The 19,240-nt window shown below is 41.5% G+C and overlaps 1 protein-coding gene and 1 non-coding gene across 2 annotated transcripts; both read left to right on the forward strand.

Moving 5' to 3' along the window:
- Positions 1 to 744: 744 nt before the first annotated feature.
- Positions 745 to 834, forward strand: trnar-ucu (transfer RNA arginine (anticodon UCU)). Its single transcript is given in 2 exon segments — positions 745 to 781; positions 799 to 834. It is a non-coding gene; the product is annotated as a tRNA-Arg (tRNA).
- A 9,747-nt stretch (positions 835 to 10,581) lies between these two features.
- Positions 10,582 to 12,152, forward strand: dharma. The gene is made up of 3 exons (XM_056374314.1): positions 10,582 to 10,879; positions 11,092 to 11,300; positions 12,033 to 12,152. The coding sequence occupies exons 1-3, from the start codon at positions 10,582 to 10,584 to the stop codon at positions 12,150 to 12,152; spliced, it is 627 nt and encodes a 208-aa protein (XP_056230289.1).
- The last annotated feature ends 7,088 nt before the right edge of the window (positions 12,153 to 19,240 follow it).

Below are 19,240 nucleotides of genomic sequence, written 5' to 3' on the forward strand. Positions count from 1 at the left end.
GATTCATTTGTCTGCTCGTCAAACACTTCCTTCTTTCATTTGTCACCTTTTAATGTTTGATCGTAGCCAGGTTCAGAAAACAGCTCATCCGCTCGTTTACTCACGGTACCGGTGAGATCAGATTCTGGCAGCAGCCCAGATCAATCCAAACAGACTCCGGTCTCTTTCATTTCCACGTTGACTGGCGTCCTTTCTGGCGTTCAGATGGGCTATTTTTCTCGGGTTCTTCTTAATAAAACAATAATGTCTCTACCAAGAGGCATCAAGAGTCACAATCAGAATCTGGTTTTATTGCCAAGTGGGTTTTCAACATACAAAGAATTTGCTTTGGTGTTTTGGTGCATGACAATAAACACAGTAAGAAGAAAAGAAATATAAAGTAGTGCAGGTCAGTTTACTTAAATAGAAACTGAAAAAAATTAACAATAAAGAGAAATATATCACAATAAAAATGTAAAGAAATATAGAAAATATAAATAAATACTACATAAAATACAGTCGGACCTCCTGTGAGTAACAAATCCACTCAGTTGTCTTGGAACCAGCTCGTGGTCCTCACAGGGAATATCTCCTCACAGCACTTCCATAAAGGTAAAGGTGTTTCTCACCAAAACACCGATATTCTTTAACGACACACAGACATAGACAAGTGGCCACAACCTCAGTGTTATTGTTCAAGATCTAAAACATTTTTTGTTTGTCTCTGGACAAACAAAAAACCTCAGTGAAGCCCAGCAGCCATGAGGCTCTGTGGCGCAATGGATAGCGCATTGGACTTCTAGTAGAACAGGAGCAGTAATTCAAAGGTTGTGGGTTCGAGTCCCACCAGAGTCGACCTTTATGAGTTGGAAGTATTACTGCTGCCCTCTCCTAGAAGACAACCTGTCTATTAGTTGTGATGCAGCAGAGCAATGCAAGTGATTTACCCTTCTGAGTGTCATAGAGTGGCACAGCTTCCTCATTATGTCATACGAGCAATGCTACAATGGATGCAGTATTGACCAGTCATGCTGCACATCCAAGACTATTAGCATGTTTCTACATTTTTTGGAATATTTTTCTAAACCAATATCATCTTCCTCCATGTCTTTAGCAGTTAGTTTTCCGGTCTACAATCTTGGACCTAATCTGAAACAGGCCATGAAAATCCTGTCCAAAACCAACACACCTAAATTCATTTACAAAAAAAAAAAGACATGATCCTACAGGGACCTGAGGACACTGAGACAATGCCTGAACAGACCTGAGGATTACTGGATTGTCCCAGACTGGGGTGGGGCTGATTCAGATTCTCATCAATCACATGTGCAAACCCAAATCAACAATGAATGTCTCCAACTAACAAGTGCTGTGATCTGATTCCCCCTGAGCCATAGAGCTCCACTGTTTCCTATTAAAACCACATGAATTAGCCACACACACCATGAACACATGACAGTATAGTTCAGTTTATCTCAGTCTCACTCACACTGTCCTGCTGCCCAAAATACTAAAGGTGGATTAATATCAAACATGGATTAATCCGCTGCTGTAAATAGTTCCCAACAGATGTACTATTTCCTCCTGTTTGAATAACATTTGCTAAAAAAAACTACAGTGTACAGATGATTTAAGAAATTACTGAGCCCCTATTTAAAATTGAAACTACATATTGTATTGTATATTATATATATTGTGTTTTAAAGATTCAAATCTTCTATAGGAACCAATTGGCTTTGAGCTGAGAGCCTCAGACAGGTAAATGAAGTCAGACAGTATGATTTTTGATAATTTCATGGTATTTATGAGAAACAATAAAATAATACAGAGTAATATAATAATGTGTTTGAAAAGACAGAGGTTATTCAAAAAGTCCAAATCACTCTAGTCCCATCCTGTCTCTGTGTGTCTCTCTCTCCTGGTGAAAGCAGAGCTCAGCATTCAGCTCTGTACAAACCTGCAGGGGTCGTTTGATTCATCAGAAGTAGTAAAGACAGGCGGATCTATGGCAGGAAGACAAATCCTGCAGAGTTGAGTTAAATCAAGCGCGCCAGATGAGAGATCACATTATTCAGAGAAAGACTTCTGTACCGCCTCAGGTGGCGAAGAGCATGGCGGGAGGGAGGCTGTGAGGTGTGTGTGTGTGTGTGTGTTTGTCTGTGAATGAATGTGTGGTGTGTCTCCTGTGGGCTGTGCATTGTAGTCAAGGTCGGACAGTCGTCTAATGACTGTCTAGTTTGTGTGTGTGTGTGTGTGTGTGTGTGTGTGTGTGTTGTGTGTGTGTGTGTGTGTGTATGTGTGTCTGTGTGGCTGTGTGTGTGTGTGTGTGTGTGTGTGTGTGTGTGTGTGTGTGTGTGTCTGTGTATGTGTGTCTGTGTGGCTGTGTGTGTGTGTGTGTGTGTGTGTGTGGCTGTGTGTGTGTGTGTGTGTGGCTGTGTGTGTGTGTGTCAGACAAAGAGCCGACAGTTGAATGTCTCCCCATTGTTTTAAAATGATATTATATTATGATATTGTTGAAACCGTTGTAAGGAGTGTGAGGCAGGGGATGGCAAAGAGAGAGAGAGATAACGAGTGAGACACAGAGGAAGGATGGTGTGCTGGTGAGAGAGAGATGTCGACTGAATGAAGGATAAGTCGATGAAAAGATAAGAGAAACAGAGAAAGAGGATTGGGAGACATTACATAATGGTTTCACCAGCCATCTGTCTGCTCTGCTGTCTGCACCGCCCCCTGCTGGTCAGACTGCAACACTGCAGCTCAACCAAACAGCTGTGAGTGTTCAGTCAGAGGCATTAATATATTTAGATGCTGACAAATTAAAGGGAGAACCTGAATGAGCGGAGAAACATAACAAATGAAGATGCATCCACACAGGTGACCTGCTTGCTACATCATGCTACAGCTTTCATCATCGCCAGATCTCAATCCAGGTGAACACCATATGAGAGATTGACATGTACATGCTAGACAGAGCTTTCCACCCCCCACCATCAATACATCAAATGAGGGAATATGTTATGGAAGAGTGTTTTCCTCCCTCCTGTAGAGTCCAGGGGCGGGTTGCATAAAACACCTTCAGTTAAGTCTGAGTCTGAGTTAAGGTTTCCATAAAATAAAAACCCTAACCCTAACCCTGAAGTTTTCTCCTTAATGTTTCCTTAAAACATGACTTAAAGTCAGTTAAATTGTTGCACAAAAGACCTTAGTGATCAAAGGTTACCATGGTGAAGTTCTCGTCAAAACAACAGGGGGATGAGATAGCAGCTTCTTCAATGTTTCCTGCTTTCCAATAGTGATAATAGGTATCACAAGTGCTAATGGCAGCAAATCAACTGTCTCCATGGAAACAGTAGAATTTTACTGCTATAAAATCTCTTTTACTGCTGTAAATTACTTAACTTTTTTTCCTTAACTATGGAAATCTTATCCCCAGAGACTTAGAACATAGAATCAATGCTACGGATCGTTGAAGCTGTTTGGGCAGCTTGTGGTTGTCCAACATTTTACTAAGACAGTTCATGTTGGCTTTTCTTTTAATTTGTCAACAGGGGACAAATTAAAGGAAAGGCCTCCTGCAAAAATAACACAGGGATGTCCTGCAGAAAAGTTGAACCTGGTTACAAGACAAATGAAGTTTAGAGACAGTTCAGTCAGGAAGACTATTCAACTCACCTGGTAATGTGCTGCAGTTGCCAACCAAATATGGGCCAGGTCAAATACCTGCTAGATTGCTTTGTAACCTGAACTGTGTAATTCTACCCTTTAACTGGTGATTGTGTGGATGGAGGATGAAATGAGAAAGTATTAAAAACCACTGTGTAATGTTTTAACATCTGATAAATCTTCAAACTGATGGACCTATTACTCTGACTTGACTGTTCATGTGTCAGTGGCACTTTCATTCTGTATCTACTGTTCTTAAAGTTTCTGTAAACAATCATCACTGTCACCAAATGTCACCATCAGCATCTCAGACCAAAACATAAAAAAAAAACTTGTCAACTAAACATATAAGTTTCCTTGTGAACACAAGATCCAACAAAAAACTGTCTAAGGACAACCATTAGCCCATTTTTGGGATATGCTCCACAGCAATGCTGACAGTTAGTCAGCTACCGATGGCAACATTCACCAATCACATTCCTAATATTGGTAACACCAAGTTAGCTAACATTATCATGTCTACTGTCACTAATGAAAACAGACATGTAACATTATGTAGCATCAAGTTACTGACACATGGGAGAAGAAAACCCAGTTAAAGCTGGACCATTTAGCATTTCATAGTGTTCTCCTGTTGGTAGAGCCAGACCAGTATTGGCTTCATGGTTCAGACTGGGAAAGAAATTCAATGTGATACTTATCCACAGGGACTGGCCGCATGAGTGACACTGACGGAACCGGTAAAGACTTTATGGAAGTTTTAACGAGCCACTGGCCGACCAGGAGCTCTCATGTCCAGGCCCTGTGCTCTGGTCTTATCTCTTTCTTTGTCAAAGGCCTTTTTAGTGGAAAACATAGTTACTAATTCAGTGGAGGAAATTCTGAAAGGTGGCTTTCCCCAGAACGCTTTGTATTGCACTCTACCATCTCACCTGGTCCATGTGTCTTTATAAATGTGAGGGGGGCCAACAGTTTAACAGGACTAACAACACTCATGGCAACTAAAGCATGTTTGATGTTTTTATGGTTCTGTTTAGGTGACAGCAGATTTTAAAACCAAACAACTCAAAAATATGGAGCTTTAAAACTACATGTAATTCATTTGAAACTATTTACTGCTTACTGAAACTTAAAATATACACAGAATCAATATTTTGTTCCTGTGTCTGCTGTGAGATGAGTCAAACATCTCAGGCAGGTGTCAGTCTTGATGCCAGCCAGACGACCACCACAGAAGTCTGAGGTCGCTCCATTCAAAAACTCAACTCCTGATAGTTTCAGAAGGCAGACCAGAATAATCCTGTTTTTCAGTGAGATCTAGATCAGCTGATCTGACTGGTTGATGGCAGGAGAGACAGAGATAGAGAGAGAGAGAGAGAGAGAGAGACAGAGAGAGAGCGAGAGAGGGAGGGTAATTCTCTTTCCTTTTTATTGACTGATCCTTATCAATAAAAGATCATTTCTACTCTGAACATTATGTCCTCTCTCCTCCACTTTTCCTCTCTGTCTCTTTCTTTCTCGTGTCTTCACAGGATTCAGTTTATCACTGGGTTACATCAGTCTGCACTAGACTCATACCTCGAACTCTCCCTCCTCCCTGTCTCCTTTTGTCCTTTTTTGGGTTTTTTTATGCATGATCACATCATTGATATCCAAACTATTACAGACTGACCAGTGGTGATGGACGGACAGAGGCTTTAGGGATGGCAGTGTCAGTCAACTACTACAGTCTACAACTATTGGATTTGGTTCAGACATTCATGAATTGTAATAACTGTGGTGATTCCTTAACTTTCAAATCATCAGATTATCATTTCAAACTCTCAATCTGTCCACTACATCTGCAAAACTAAAGACAGTCCCCTCAGCTTCACTGCTAATTAGCATTTAGCTCAAATTACCTCTGTGCACCGGCTCAAAGAGCCGCTAGCACACAAGTTCTTTAAGCTTTGAGGCATTGAAGACAGAACTCACTCCTAGTGGTTTGTGCAGAAAAAGCTCTGGTACAAAACTTTGATTTCATAGTTTCATTCAGGTTTGTGTGCAATGAAAATCGGGTTGTTTATTCCAGTCTATAATACTTTTGTTCAGTACTGCAGTTGATGCACATATTATCTATAATTATAATTAACATATTATCTATAATTATATATCTGCAAAATTGCACAATACAATAATTCATACATATGTTGCCAAATAGTGTAAATATCAAATATTTTCACATGAAATATTAAAGTATTTCATTAGTGTAGTTTAGGTTAAGTGTGCGCTGTAGGCTCCTCCTCCTTTATTTACTTCAACTCCAGAACGTAAAAGACTTTTATTAGAGGCAGGTCTTTATGTCTCACTCCCTCTGTTTGATATGAAGAGTAGTCGTTTGTACGAAGCCTCGTTACCGATGACTTCTCTCTCTCCCTCCCTCTCTCCTGCTCTCTCTGCTCGGTGTGTCTTATGTTTAGTTATTCCTCTGCCTCCTTTAGTAATAATGATACATGTAATGCAAGTAGTTTATTTGCTGTAATGGAGGCGAGGCTCAGTGTACTGGAAGCGCTCCTCCTCTTCCCAAGCAGCTGGAAAACCAAAGCAACTTAGTACACTGCCCAAAACAGTCCAGTCATGAACCAAGTTTATACCCAGTCTGCTTGAAAAAAAGTCTCTAAATCAGTCAGTCAGTCAGTCAGTCAGGACATTTCAGATTATAGGGTTGGCCCCACTGTTGCAGTCCAGCCAAAACCAGCATTGAGGCTTTAAACAAGAAACATTGGACAGTGTGAAAACACAGCCAAAAGATAAACTACATAATAGTGAAACCAGCTGAGAGAGTGACTTCATAGTTCTGAAACCCAGCCAGAAAACTTGCAGAGTATAGGGATCAAACCCTAAGACCAGTGGACAGAGTATTGACACCCAGCCAAAAGCCACTGAAATGTCTTGACATTAAAATCCTGCGCCGAGCAGACACAGTATTGAAACCCTGCCAAAAGACACTCTGGTCAGGAGTAGTGAAACCCAGCCGACATAGTGAGTGGACATGGAGAGAGAGATGAACGATCGCCAAAAGACACAGTCATAGCAGAATTGAGACACGTCCAAAAAGCCCTGTGAGTGAACTCCCGCTGTGCTTACTAATCAGCTACAGTGGAGAGGGCGAGTCAGACAGACAGTGAAGCAGCCAGACAGAGAGAGAGACACTGACAGAGAGCAGAGAGAGAGAGAGGGGGGCTGGATGTCTGGAGTGTGGCACAGTGAGTCGTCTGGGCCATCGCAACGTTTTGCTGATTCATGTTGAGAGAGACGAGGCAGCTAGAGGCTGAGATAGTCTGACAGAATTATCTGAAGGGTTTTAGTCCAACACACACCTGAACACACCACAGCTGTACAGCAGTATGTAAGCACCAACACACTGAGAGAATCTTTTTTTCTTTTTTACACTCTTGCAGACAGTTACCTCTGAAGCTGTGTAAAAAAATCCTCTAGGATTAGCTGGTTCAAACACCAACCATGCTGTTAAAGGTACAGTAACCCTAGATTATGTTCCTCATTTATTTTGGAGAGAAATAAGCAAAGACGTTTTCACTTCCTGTCACAAATTAACCCCGCCTCCTTCATTTTGAGTTGAGTCAGACTGACTCTCGAATATTCAGACAGTTCGGGTCGGGGGGGGGGATGTTTTGTCCTCTCATTCAATAACTGTAGGACAAAATAATACAAGCAGCAGAGAAGTATGGAAGGCCAAAAAGGCCAAAAACATTTGAAATCGATATCACTGCTCAGCTACAGTGAAGGACAGTGACAGAGGTCACTGAAAATGAAGTGCTGTTGAATTTATAATTAGCCTATAACTGCTAGGTCCTGCAGTTTACAAACCTGTCCACACTGTTTCCTGTCCCGTATGCTTTTTTACCTCAGCACCTGAGTAAATTTCACCAGGTGAAATCTGGTCTGTCTCCAGCTTAATCATCATCATTATCATTATTAATCATCCCGTATTTTCCTCTGCCCCTGTGTTGTATTTGAAGTGTTGATCCATAAAAAGATATATTTGTGGTTTTAAGAATCAAAAACCATCTCAGTGTAGTTTTACATCTCCTCTTTCAGGCTTCTCTCTGGAGCTGTAGTAACAACAGATCAGTGAGCCAATAAGAAGAGAGGAGGCTCTGAGGAAGGTGACTGCTTTGTTGTGACATCACAAAGTTCCAGAAGTCCTGACGGCTGGTTTTGCGGCTCAGTGTCTGAATACAGGCTGTGTGCATTTCTCTGTGGACTGAGGCTTTGATACTTTCACAGTATTAATATAGAAGCTAGACCTGATCTATAATCACACTACACATGGACATCTACCTTTATACTATATGGAACATTTAACTAAAGTTTATGTATTGAAGAAGAGTTTATTCCACTTGTTTCCACTATGCCCTCTGACCTTTGACTTATTTTTTAAACTTCATGGCACTGACTGTCACCACCTGTACACAAGTAAAACATGCATAAATTCCAATTCAATTTTATAAAGTACCATGTATTTAGATACAAATTAGAGGGAAAACGAACACATCGTTGCAGTGATACACTTCCAAATATTAGCGTTAACTAGAGTCTTGCCATCAGACCACTGATCCAAGGAATTTCTAGTACCAAATACTTTCAATCTTCCTTGGAAATAATTAAGATATCACAAACCCAAGAATAAATTTTTAACCATTAAGTTACTCAAATACATTAAAACATTAAGCACGTTTAAAATATATATATATATATACATATACAGGAGTTTAAAACTGAATCTAAATGTTTTTAAGTTCTTGGTCCCCTGACATATTGTAGACAGATATAGATAGATTTCATAGATACATTTAACTGCAGACGTCAAAGGTCCTGAGCCTCCTGAGGTAAAAGATCCGGCTCTGCCCCTTCAGGTAGATGGCATCAGTGTTCAGGGACCAGTCCAGTTTACTGTCCAGGTGCACACCTACGTATTTATAAGTGTGCACCACCTCAATGTCCTTCCCTCGAATGTTGACTGGCTGAAGGGTGGGCCTAGACCTCCCAAAGTCCATGACCATCTCCTTGGTCTTTGAGGTGTTCAGAAGGAGGCAGCTCTTCTCCTCCTGTTTGCTGTTAATGTTTGTACATTGTACACTGAGCTGAGCCCTGTACACTGAATTAAAAGGAGTGTGTGATATTTAAATGTGTGAATGTTCAGTTCCTTCTGCTCCTCACTCTTCAGTCTGAGGATGTTTGTTAAGTTGCTGTACTTCTGTAATCTTTTTATTCTTCTGTTCTTTATGCGTGTTAACGATCGATCAGTTAAGAGAGCGTTTAAAGAGAGGACACTGATTGATATGCTACTGATCACCTATTGATCTTTCCCTCAGAAGTCAGACTGAGCTAACATCACCTGACACTCACAGGAAACCACAGAGGGTGGACACTGATTCAATACAACATCATATTCATATTTAATGCTTTTGATTTTGATCTTTTAAAGCAGTCTTCAGTTTTAACACTGAAGTGAAGATTTAATTTAGCCCCTATTATACCACTAGTTGACATTTAGATGATGAAACAAAGATCAATAAAAACGAATGGAACTCCTTGATGTTAAGATGTTAAGTGTGGGTGAATAAATACATATATAGTATATAAGAAAGTATTTTAATTTCACCATTGTATCTATAGTGGACTTCTTCCTGCTGCAGGTGATACCACTGCTTCAGTATTACTACTGCCACTGTACCACAGTGTAATACTGTTATTATATTGTTCTTGTGACAGAAAGTCAGTTTTACTGATTATTATACTGTTTTCAGACACTTTTGGTCCCTGTAGGTTTTCAGACTGAAGATGTGCAGAGCATCAACATTAAAACCAGAAAATGTGAGAACAGCTCAGTGACTCCTGTCGTTCATGCTCAGTTTGTCTCACAGAGCTGTGATGTGACAGAGATCAAACACACTGGTTTCACTGTGATGATATCAGATATATTTCTCACAGTCCGTCTGTGGTGTTCAACACTTTGTTAATCAATCATGTTTTATATATTACCTGTGTAAGGTTCCTGTTTATAGGAACTTTGTGGCATCTGCTCTCTGTTTTGCTTAGTACAATGAACACAGCCTGGAGTGTGGCGCCACCTGCAGGCCACCACTCCACACTGCAGATAACTTTCCCCCAAACTGAACCTGCAGGAAATATTTCATCAAGCATAACACACTCTTTACCCACACTGGCACACATGAAAACTGTATAAAAGTGTGAGATTGGGTTGTATAAGAATGAAAACTGTGTTGCAAAGGTATTTATTAGATAGAAATCTTGATTTTTGTCATTAAAACACAATTTATACATTGAGCTACTGTGATTTACGGCCTTAGAGGTATAAACTTCTTCTTCAGGAGAAATCTATAGATTTGTATATTATATAGATACACAGAAAGAAGATTTTCTGTTCACATTTTGGCCAAGTCTAATTTCATAGCACGCTGCAACAAATATTGGTTTTTTTACATGTAATGTAGCCTAAAAGTATTTTTGAACTAACTAAACAGCTACAGGATGACTCAGTGTTTGTGTCTCATTAACTCTAATAAGAGCAAGATAATTAAGTTGTTTGAAGAACAGTGAAAGTCAACAGTTGAGTAGGAGATTTAATGGACAAAACACTTTTCATATTCACTCACATCATCTCTCAGTTCAAAGAATCAAAAGGTTCAGAGGTCAAATCAAAGTCCAGATTTCTTCTCATCTCTGACTGAACCTCCAGCATCAAACACTAAATTCAAAAAGCTCATTAACATATTAAAGAGCCTCAGGTGTTTGATGGCAGCTTCTGTTTCTGTTTAAAACTGGACACTGAAGGACTCTGGGAGCTCAGAGATCACTGGGACAAGTTTCTGGAAACTTTCTGGATCTTACAGTTGAATCATGGACGGAAGGAGAATGTCGGACTTCAGCATCGAGCGCATCCTCTCCCCGCAGCTCGGACACAAGCCACCAGTGATGGAGTTTCCACCGGACGGATATCTCCAGGGGATCCCCGGCGCATTCATTCTGGATTCTGGGAACCTCAGGCCTCCTGCGCCAGTCCCAGTCCCAGTGTCAGTGCCAGGCTGCCTGCAGTACCAAGGGATGAGTTTTGGAGAGGTGTTTTACCCGCACGCAGCCGGTTTCCATCGCACCGACTTTAGCAGCATTTATCCATTTATGCAGTATGTGAACTTCAGCGGCTGCTCTGCAGGTTTGTGGTCTAATTATATAAGTGTTTTTTAAATTAAATTTAGGATCAAATCAGACAGAAAAAAAAAAACAATTATCGTTTCAAGTTCATCAAAGAAAAAGTTTTAAAAAGTTTAAAGTCAAGGTCAATATGAATATAATAATATAAAAATAAAATCCAATATTTTTCTTCCAACTATTAAATGTTTTTCTTCTTTTTTTTTTTTTTACCAGATGCTCAGCCGTCGTCGGGTTACCATGGTTACCACCAGGACGGGGTGTCCGCTCAGTCTCAGCCGCGTCAGAAGGGTCGGATAAGGACCGTGTTCACAGACAGTCAGACGAAGCAGCTCGAAGCGCTGTTCGAGTTAACCGAATACCCGGGGATGGAGGCGCGCGCTGAGCTGGCGAGGAGCACGGGGCTGAGCGAGGAGACGGTCAGGGTGAGTGATGATGTTTCACTGGATGGAGAAACATAAATGTGCTGTTCGTTCACGGAATTGCGTAAAATCTGTCCAGAAAACTTTTTCCAGGTTGCATTTTACGCGTGAGTTACCGACTCACCAAGTTTGTTTTTGTTTATGTGGCAATTCAAGTCTGTTAGTCTGTCTATCAGGGAAAGAAACTGATAAAACTGTTTAATGTTGTAACGAAGATTATTTAACATACAAACCAGAAACCTCTCTACATTTTACGCACGAGCCAAAAACAAGTCATTGAAAATGAAAATGTTTTCTTAATCTTACTCTGTCAGTGGGTTGATTCACTTTTCCTCTTCTCTCCTTCTAAATCCCCCTTTTCCAATATATTTGAATATTAATTCATTTATTTGATTAGATATTTTTGTTCAAAGCAACTTAGAATATTTATTTAAATATTTGTACCAGATGAAAACAGAGACTTGATTTGCCTTCAACACAACATGATGAGCTGATTTACAGTAGAATAAAATCCCCATACTGGACTCAAAGCCATAAAACTATCTTTGTTGTACATGTAGGAGACTGTCAGTATGTGAAGATTTTTTACTCTACAAAACATATGATCTATATGATTGTTATACTTCATAGCACAAGAATATTCATTTAGTTCATTCTGTTTGCTCTAAATGTCCTGTTTAAGAACATGAAACTAAAACTCTCTCCTCTCTCTGTCTCTCTCTCTGTTTCTCTCAGGTGTGGTATAAGAACCGCAGGGCCAGGAGGAAGCGACAGCGCAGTGGGTCAAAGGTCAAATCCCCCTCCCCTCCTGCCTGCATTGGAGCAGAGAAGAGTCTTTTTACCTCCTTCCTCTGAACCCGACAGACTGTCCACCTGCTGCTCTCAGGTCAAACTCATCCTGTGCAGGGACGCTGTCTTCATAACCCCAGAGGTCAAAGGTTAGCTGACTGAATCCTGCTCAAGGGAACTTCAGCATTGTGGGCACTTGTGTTGACCAAAGTTGCTGTGATGAGACTGTTGGTGACCCAACGTCACTTTTTTTATTGTGGTGATGCATTTGACTATGATGACATCTTGACATCTTCAATCATTCAAAGTCAATCAGGGGTTCAAGACGATTGAGGAGGTCTTTGCCAATGAGATGTGGAATGGAGTACAAAGGAGACACATACACTGGATGGTGCAGTCATGGGTCCAATGGTCAGTTGTATCACAGACATGGCTGTCAGTGGGGTACCAGTGGGAGTGTATGGCTGAACCTCCAGAGAACAGGGCTAGAGTTTCAAGTTTTTGTTAGATTGGTGAGCAATCCCCTGTAACTTGTTGAAAAGTGTTAGTGACATCAAGGTTATGTCCGCCGCCATATCAAGGAGTGCTTCATGCTTCCTTCAAGCGTCAAGGACACATAGAATTTTCATGTAAACCCTTTCTCATTAAGGTGACACAGAAACTGTCTTCAGGGGCATGTGCTTGGGGGCATTGATTTCTCATTTCCCAGATCTGATTCATTAGTGTTGTCTGGGACCATGGAAGTCTGGTCCTGAGGTGGGGTAGACTCAGGGACGCTAGGGTCTTAGTAGAATTCTTCAACCGCCACATAAGTTTGGTTGAGAGGGTTGTTTTGAGGGGAAGCCTCAGTGGCTACTGACGCTATTGAGAGGAGATCAGCCTTTTTGTTTCCCTTTTGCATTCTTTGGATGAGGTGCCAGATGGTTTCCATCTCTTCCTGACTGAGGCGAGATGTTTTGCACTTACCATATGTCTTGTTGGGTTTTCGTGGAGAATCTTGCCTTGTGACCGAAATTGATGCTCCCTCTGGTCATCATGAGCCTTACAACTTTCCCCTCTGGTAAGATTGGAACCTACTTCGGTGGGTGTCCACAGAGTGGCAGTTTGGCTCATTCCTCAGTCGGTTTTGTCCTTTACCAGGCCAGGGAGGTCTTGAGGATTTGCGTTTGTGGTAGTTTCATGGGGTTAGGTACTGTTTTTGTTCTTCAGCAAGTCGATTCTGGAGCCCTGGTTGGCTGGTCCATGTACCCCACCACCAGAAGCCCCGTCTAACTCTATGGGTGGAGGATTGGTGTTGAGGGTCAGGACGATGTTAGGTTCTAACTGTTTCATGTGGGATTGCTTATGTTTCGCAAACCCAAGGGCAGCAAGCTCACATAGCTGTTGAATGGTTTCAACATGGATTTACCATGACATCTAAGTGACAGCTAGAGTTTTGAAATTCAAGTCTTCCTCCATCCCGGGCTCGTTTCGGTTACCAAAGTGTTGGGACTCAATCATTCAATAGACCAAATGTTTCTTTGCTCCACTGGACAAAGGAACTCACACTCCACAGTTCCTCACCGTTCACACCTGGGGATGACCCTTCCCCCCACGGACCCCACTGGCCAGCCAGTGTGGGCCAGCGTGTGACATGTGACCCCCAAGGGTGTCACCAAACAAAACCAGTCTTCTAGACCCCTTCTCGCTCTCTTCCCTTCTTGGCTTGCTCTGGAGAGCAGCTCCAGCTCTCTCCTCTCAGTTCTTCAAAGGGCAACAAGGCCCCAGCCCAGGTCAGCTCTGCTACTTGAGAAACCAGCTCTCTCTCGCCGGCCCGCTAACAGCAGCCTGCAAACACTCTTCTCCTCAACAACAGTGACCTGCTTCGGATTAACTGTGAGTGAACCAAATCCTCTTCAGAATCAGCCGCTACGACACAAGGGTAGCTGATTTTCCAAGTAACAGGAGTCGTAGCAGAGTTAGCATGGAACAGCTAACTCTGTGGGGAGAACAAAGGAGATAACAGCAAGCAACACAGCCAGACAGGACTTTACTCCACCAGGAAACCTCCCAACTCACTGGACTTTACAACAACACTGGAAAGGACCTCTTTGCTTGTTCCAAGGACTGGGTAACGTTACCTGACTGGACCTAACCTTTCCCAGCACAGCACAGCATAGCACAGCATAGCTAAGCAGCAGAAGTCTTAACTTTGTTAATGTACTTGTTGATTGATGTCTTGTTGTTATAATGTTTGCTTAGGTGGTGGTCAGTCATACAGTTAATCGAGTACTCATATGTTCACACACATAGCAGTACGTCTCAGTTCTAGAACCTGCATGAAGCTAACCTTCCCCCTCTAACCTGGTACCTTTAGATTACATGAGCTAGGCTAACAAAGAAACTCACACCTTCCCTCTCACACACACTAGGTGGTCTCAGCGGCCATCTTGTGTAGTCTTCTTTGTTCAGGTCATGTGGTCACAGTGACCACTTTGAGTCAGCCATCTTGCCTTTGTCTGTGTCTCCACAGACACACACACACACACACACACACACACACCTGTATATACTAGATTAGACATTGTATTTTACTCTGCTCCATTGTAAATAAATGCCTTTTAAGTATAACTACTGGTGTGTTTAATGTTGCACAAGCGTGAATATTGCCAACCTCTACTCGGTAGAATTCCAATCCTTCAACTGTAACTTACTGTTGATTTGGTAATTTGGTTATAGTTAGTAAGCTAATGCTTAATCAGAGTTCCAGATTAATGGTAATAAATTGAGACTAAACCCATATTGGCTATTTTGCCTATTAGTTTAGGCTGGTGCCCCGTGAACTTTAATTCATTTTGAAGTTATTATTTAATATTCATATTTTTAATATTCATATTTTCTTATAATTTATGATAGCCAATAAATTGATAAAAAACCAAAATCCAACCTATTTGGTGTCCAGCTCATGAGGTAGAGCTCAGACCAGACAAAAGTAAGCCAGAAGAAGGTGGTAGTATTGATGAGGAGACTCTTGCCTCCCCTGTTTGACTGTCATAGCAGCTGTTAGACCTGTTTGTGAGATGGGTGTCAGAGAATTCCCTCATTAATGCCTGGCAAAGCAGGTCATAATAGCTTCTGACTTGTTCTTACTGTCGTTCACTGAACCTACACACATGACACCCAGACGTCACCTTGATCAGGTATATCTGGTCATCGACCATGGCATTTGGGAACTTTAGCAGATAGAAGTCAATGTCCTTCAAGTAGCTACTGGTGTTCGGAGAACCACCAGGAGTAGGTTCAAAGCGTGGCAAGTTGTGAGCAATCAAGTTAAGGTCTTGATATGAGACACCCGAAGTACGGGTGATTGAAGGAAGCTGACATTGTGGGAAGGGATTGTTGTGGCCAGCTCTGGAAGGGCTTTGCCAATATGGAAAGGATTCGGCACATGAGGTGAAAAAAAATCATCTTTCTCCTCTCAAAATGTTTCATCTAGGCATGTTTGCTGTATGCGTCATATCTCAAAGGAATGCCATAGCTCTTTCTTAACCGATACAAGTTCAGCCTCTTTGCTTTCCTGTTGCTGGCGGGCTGCCTTGACCCTGTCTCCCACTTCATGTAGCTGCCCTTGTAGCTGTTGAATCTGTTTTTGATCATCCTCCAGGTGTTCTGAATAGGCCTTCATGTCATCTATTTCTTCCATTTCCTGTTGAAGAAGACCATGTGATTCATCACGTTCTTTACTACCTCATTGAATCGGTTGCGAAGTTCAGTTAACTCCTGCTCGTGTTTTTGGAGCAACTGTTCTAACTCTTGGTTTTTGTTTCAACTCACATTCTCTTTTGTTTGAAGCATCAAGTTCAGCTGTGAGCTCTTTGGTACATTGAGATATATAGGGGCTATGTGTCATTCCACTTAAACACTATTGTGGTATTATTTTAGCCACCAGAGGGAGCAAGTCCTGAAGTTCCCTTGCCTTACAATCAGCAAGCCTCAGTAGTGAGTAACTCTAGGGTGATCAATCTTCAAAGGGATAGAATTTAAAATTGAATAGTTAAAGACCAACGTTACTGTGTCAAAATTGGAACCCTCTTGGTGTGAGTAGAACTCCAAATTGACCAGGTCCAGGTACAATAACCTTCAAAATTGGAACATCCAATTGAAGGGGTTCACCTTATAGTGTCCAAACTGATAACAATGCAGACTGATATACACAGACATCAGGAAGAGCCACTCTGGAAAGGAGAAACTGTCACCAGAAAAAAACACTCTTGAAACTACAGTCTCAGCAGTGCACTCATAAAATAAGCAATCCTTAGCAGTGAGTAACTCCACAGCGATTGGCTCTCAAAGGGATAGAACTCAAAGTTGGGAAGCTTAAATGTTGTTGTGTTAAAATTGGAACACCCTGTTAAGCTGTCACTGGTGGACAGTGATCACCTTATAGGTAGAACTCAAAATTAACCAAATCCAGGTACAATAACTCCCAAAATTGGAACCTCCAATTGATGAGTCCACCCTGTAGTACCAACTGAAGAACGGAAAAAAGGGCAGCACACTGAAACTGAGAATCACAAGGGAAACTAAATCTAGTGAACTTAGAAGTATTATCTTACTAGATAACAAAAGTCCAATTGATGTGATGTGATATTCAGCTGGAAGATTTTGAGTTAATGGAAACTATAAATAAATAAAGATATTTCAAACAAGCAATCCACTTAAAGCAATGCAAAAGCGTGAAAGCATATAAGCAAACACAGGAATTCTAAAGCAAATCCAGGTGAAACAAAGGCGTGTATCTATACTATTTCTTAACTTTAAAGGTTATATTGAGTTCATACACCAACAAGTCACTAAGCATTAGGTGATATAAGAGTGTAACATAAGGCACAGAGTTAGCTTTATTCACTTCAGGTGTGTTAAGCTCTAAAGTTCAAGTGAGAGTAGTGTACAGGTTATGTCAATAGCATGGCAGGTTAATAGCAGTCTTTGATATAATAAAATTGTTGTTTTTGTTTACAACAACTTATAGTGTAAGGTTGCATTAAAGTGCTAGATTATGATGTGTTTCATGCACACAATCCATGTTTGAATATTACAACTCTCAAACTCAGTTACCCAAATCGGCCACCAGTAGACGCCAGATATCTATCTGTGTCGGTTTGTAAATCAGGCTAATAGAGGAGGAGGAAGAGGGGTGTCGTCAGCAATGACGGCGTTAGTACCGCCTACTAAAAGACTTTAGCTGCTCAGGTGAGAAAAGGTTAGTCTTGCACAGAGCACCAAGTAAGCAACTTCTCAACAAACTTTAAGCTTTTCAAAGAATAGATCATGAAGCCTCAAGCACACACCAATGGGCAAAGGTTGCTGCAATATCAAAATTTTCAACCTAAGTCTCATTTTGGGATGTTAAATCAATTATATCAAGCACTCTCTCACAATTTGGATCACAAGATTTTTCACGGAGCTAGGGTCACGCTCCATAACCAAGGCTATTTATTTAATTTCTTCAACACAGGTCCGTTCTGGGACCCCAAACAAGAAAGCATTTTATTACCATTTCTTATTCAAATCACCTCTGTATTTATTTTTCTTTTCTTTTAAATCTCCAACGCATTTAAATCTCCCTACTTATAGAACCTCTGCTGCGAAGGTCACAGTTGCTGACTTGTTAAGTAGCTAAACTAACAGGCTACCGTCAAGGTCTGAGGCAGGCTGAATTCACCGGGACTCAAGGACAAATCCACCCACACTAAGGGCGGATTAAAAACTGGCTCTTTGGACACACAATAGCTATTATCCACCAACAGGCCTTTTCAATGAGCATATGATCACACTGTCGCATGCAATCTCAGACAAGTAGCACAAAGCTCACTGGCTCTAGCTTCGATACTTGTTCTAGACCAGGGATTGTCAACCGGTGGTCCGCGGCCCTCTGGTGGCAGGCTGAGACTGCAGCCTCCGCTGGAACGACAGTCACAGAGGAGACTGAAGAACCCGACGCCCCCCCTGAAGAACCAGCCCCCCAAGAGAAGGAGGTGCGCTGGCTGTCGCACGGCTCTGTGCTGGAGCGCGTGTTTGAACTGCGCAGTGAAATCCATAACTTTTTAAGAGAGTACAAACACAACGAACTGGCTGATAACTTTTGTGACACTGAGTGGCTTACTAAACTGGCATGTCTCACTGGTATTTTTGCAGAGCTAAACAAGTTGAACAGCTCCATGCAAGGCAGAAATGCAAACGTCTTACAAATGTATGAAAAAATGGAGGCATTCACTAAAAAAGTGAAGTGATGGATAGAAAGAGTAGAAGAGAGTAACCTGGCTATGTTTCCATCAATTGAGGAATATTCTGACAGTACTGATATTAAGGACATTATTAGTGTCCATTTGAGGAAGCTTGTGCTCCAATTCCAAAAGTACTTTGATGAATCTGATCAGTGGCGCTGTAACAGCAAATGGATCCTGCTCCCATTCAGTGATAACGCAGCAGCAGGGTCAAACTTATCTGCTATACAAGAGGATCAACTGATTGAAATATCCACAGACTCTGTCAAGAGGAACATGTATGAAACACAGCCCCTTGTGAAGTTCTGGGTGGGTTGTCAGGCAGAATATCCAGCACTTGCAGCAAAGGCAGTTAACTCTCTGTTACCTTTTGCAACTACTTATCTTTGTGAGAGTGGATTTTCCACACTGGCCTACCTGAAGAACAAGTACAGGTCAAGATTGAAGCCTGAAAGTGACATGAGACTGTGCCTATCCACCATATTGCCACGAATAGACAGACTGTGTGCAACTCACCATGCCCAGAAATCCCACAGATGGGTAAGAAAACTATAAACTCAGCCCTTGTCCAACAGAGTGAGAGTGAACTTTGTAATATTATAAGCCCTCTTGGCTTCCCACATATTATTTCCGTTCATTACTACTTGTCTGTTTTTCTTTTTAGCACAAGGTGCAAATAAATAGACATACACTGATGCAAATAAATAGCCTGTATAGGTCTATCCTCCTTAATTTTAAGCTTGGTGCAAAATAAAACAAACATCCACCAAAGCAGTGGTCCCTGAGTTGCTTCTTGGTTATAATGGTGGTCCCTGGGACAAAACCAGTTGAAAGACTATCACTATTGTTGACAGGTGTATGCTTAGGTACGCTACCACCACCACTGGT

Source organism: Seriola aureovittata, chromosome 4 (genome assembly GCF_021018895.1).
Source record: "Seriola aureovittata isolate HTS-2021-v1 ecotype China chromosome 4, ASM2101889v1, whole genome shotgun sequence".
Classification (NCBI taxonomy): Eukaryota; Metazoa; Chordata; class Actinopteri; order Carangiformes; family Carangidae; genus Seriola; species Seriola aureovittata.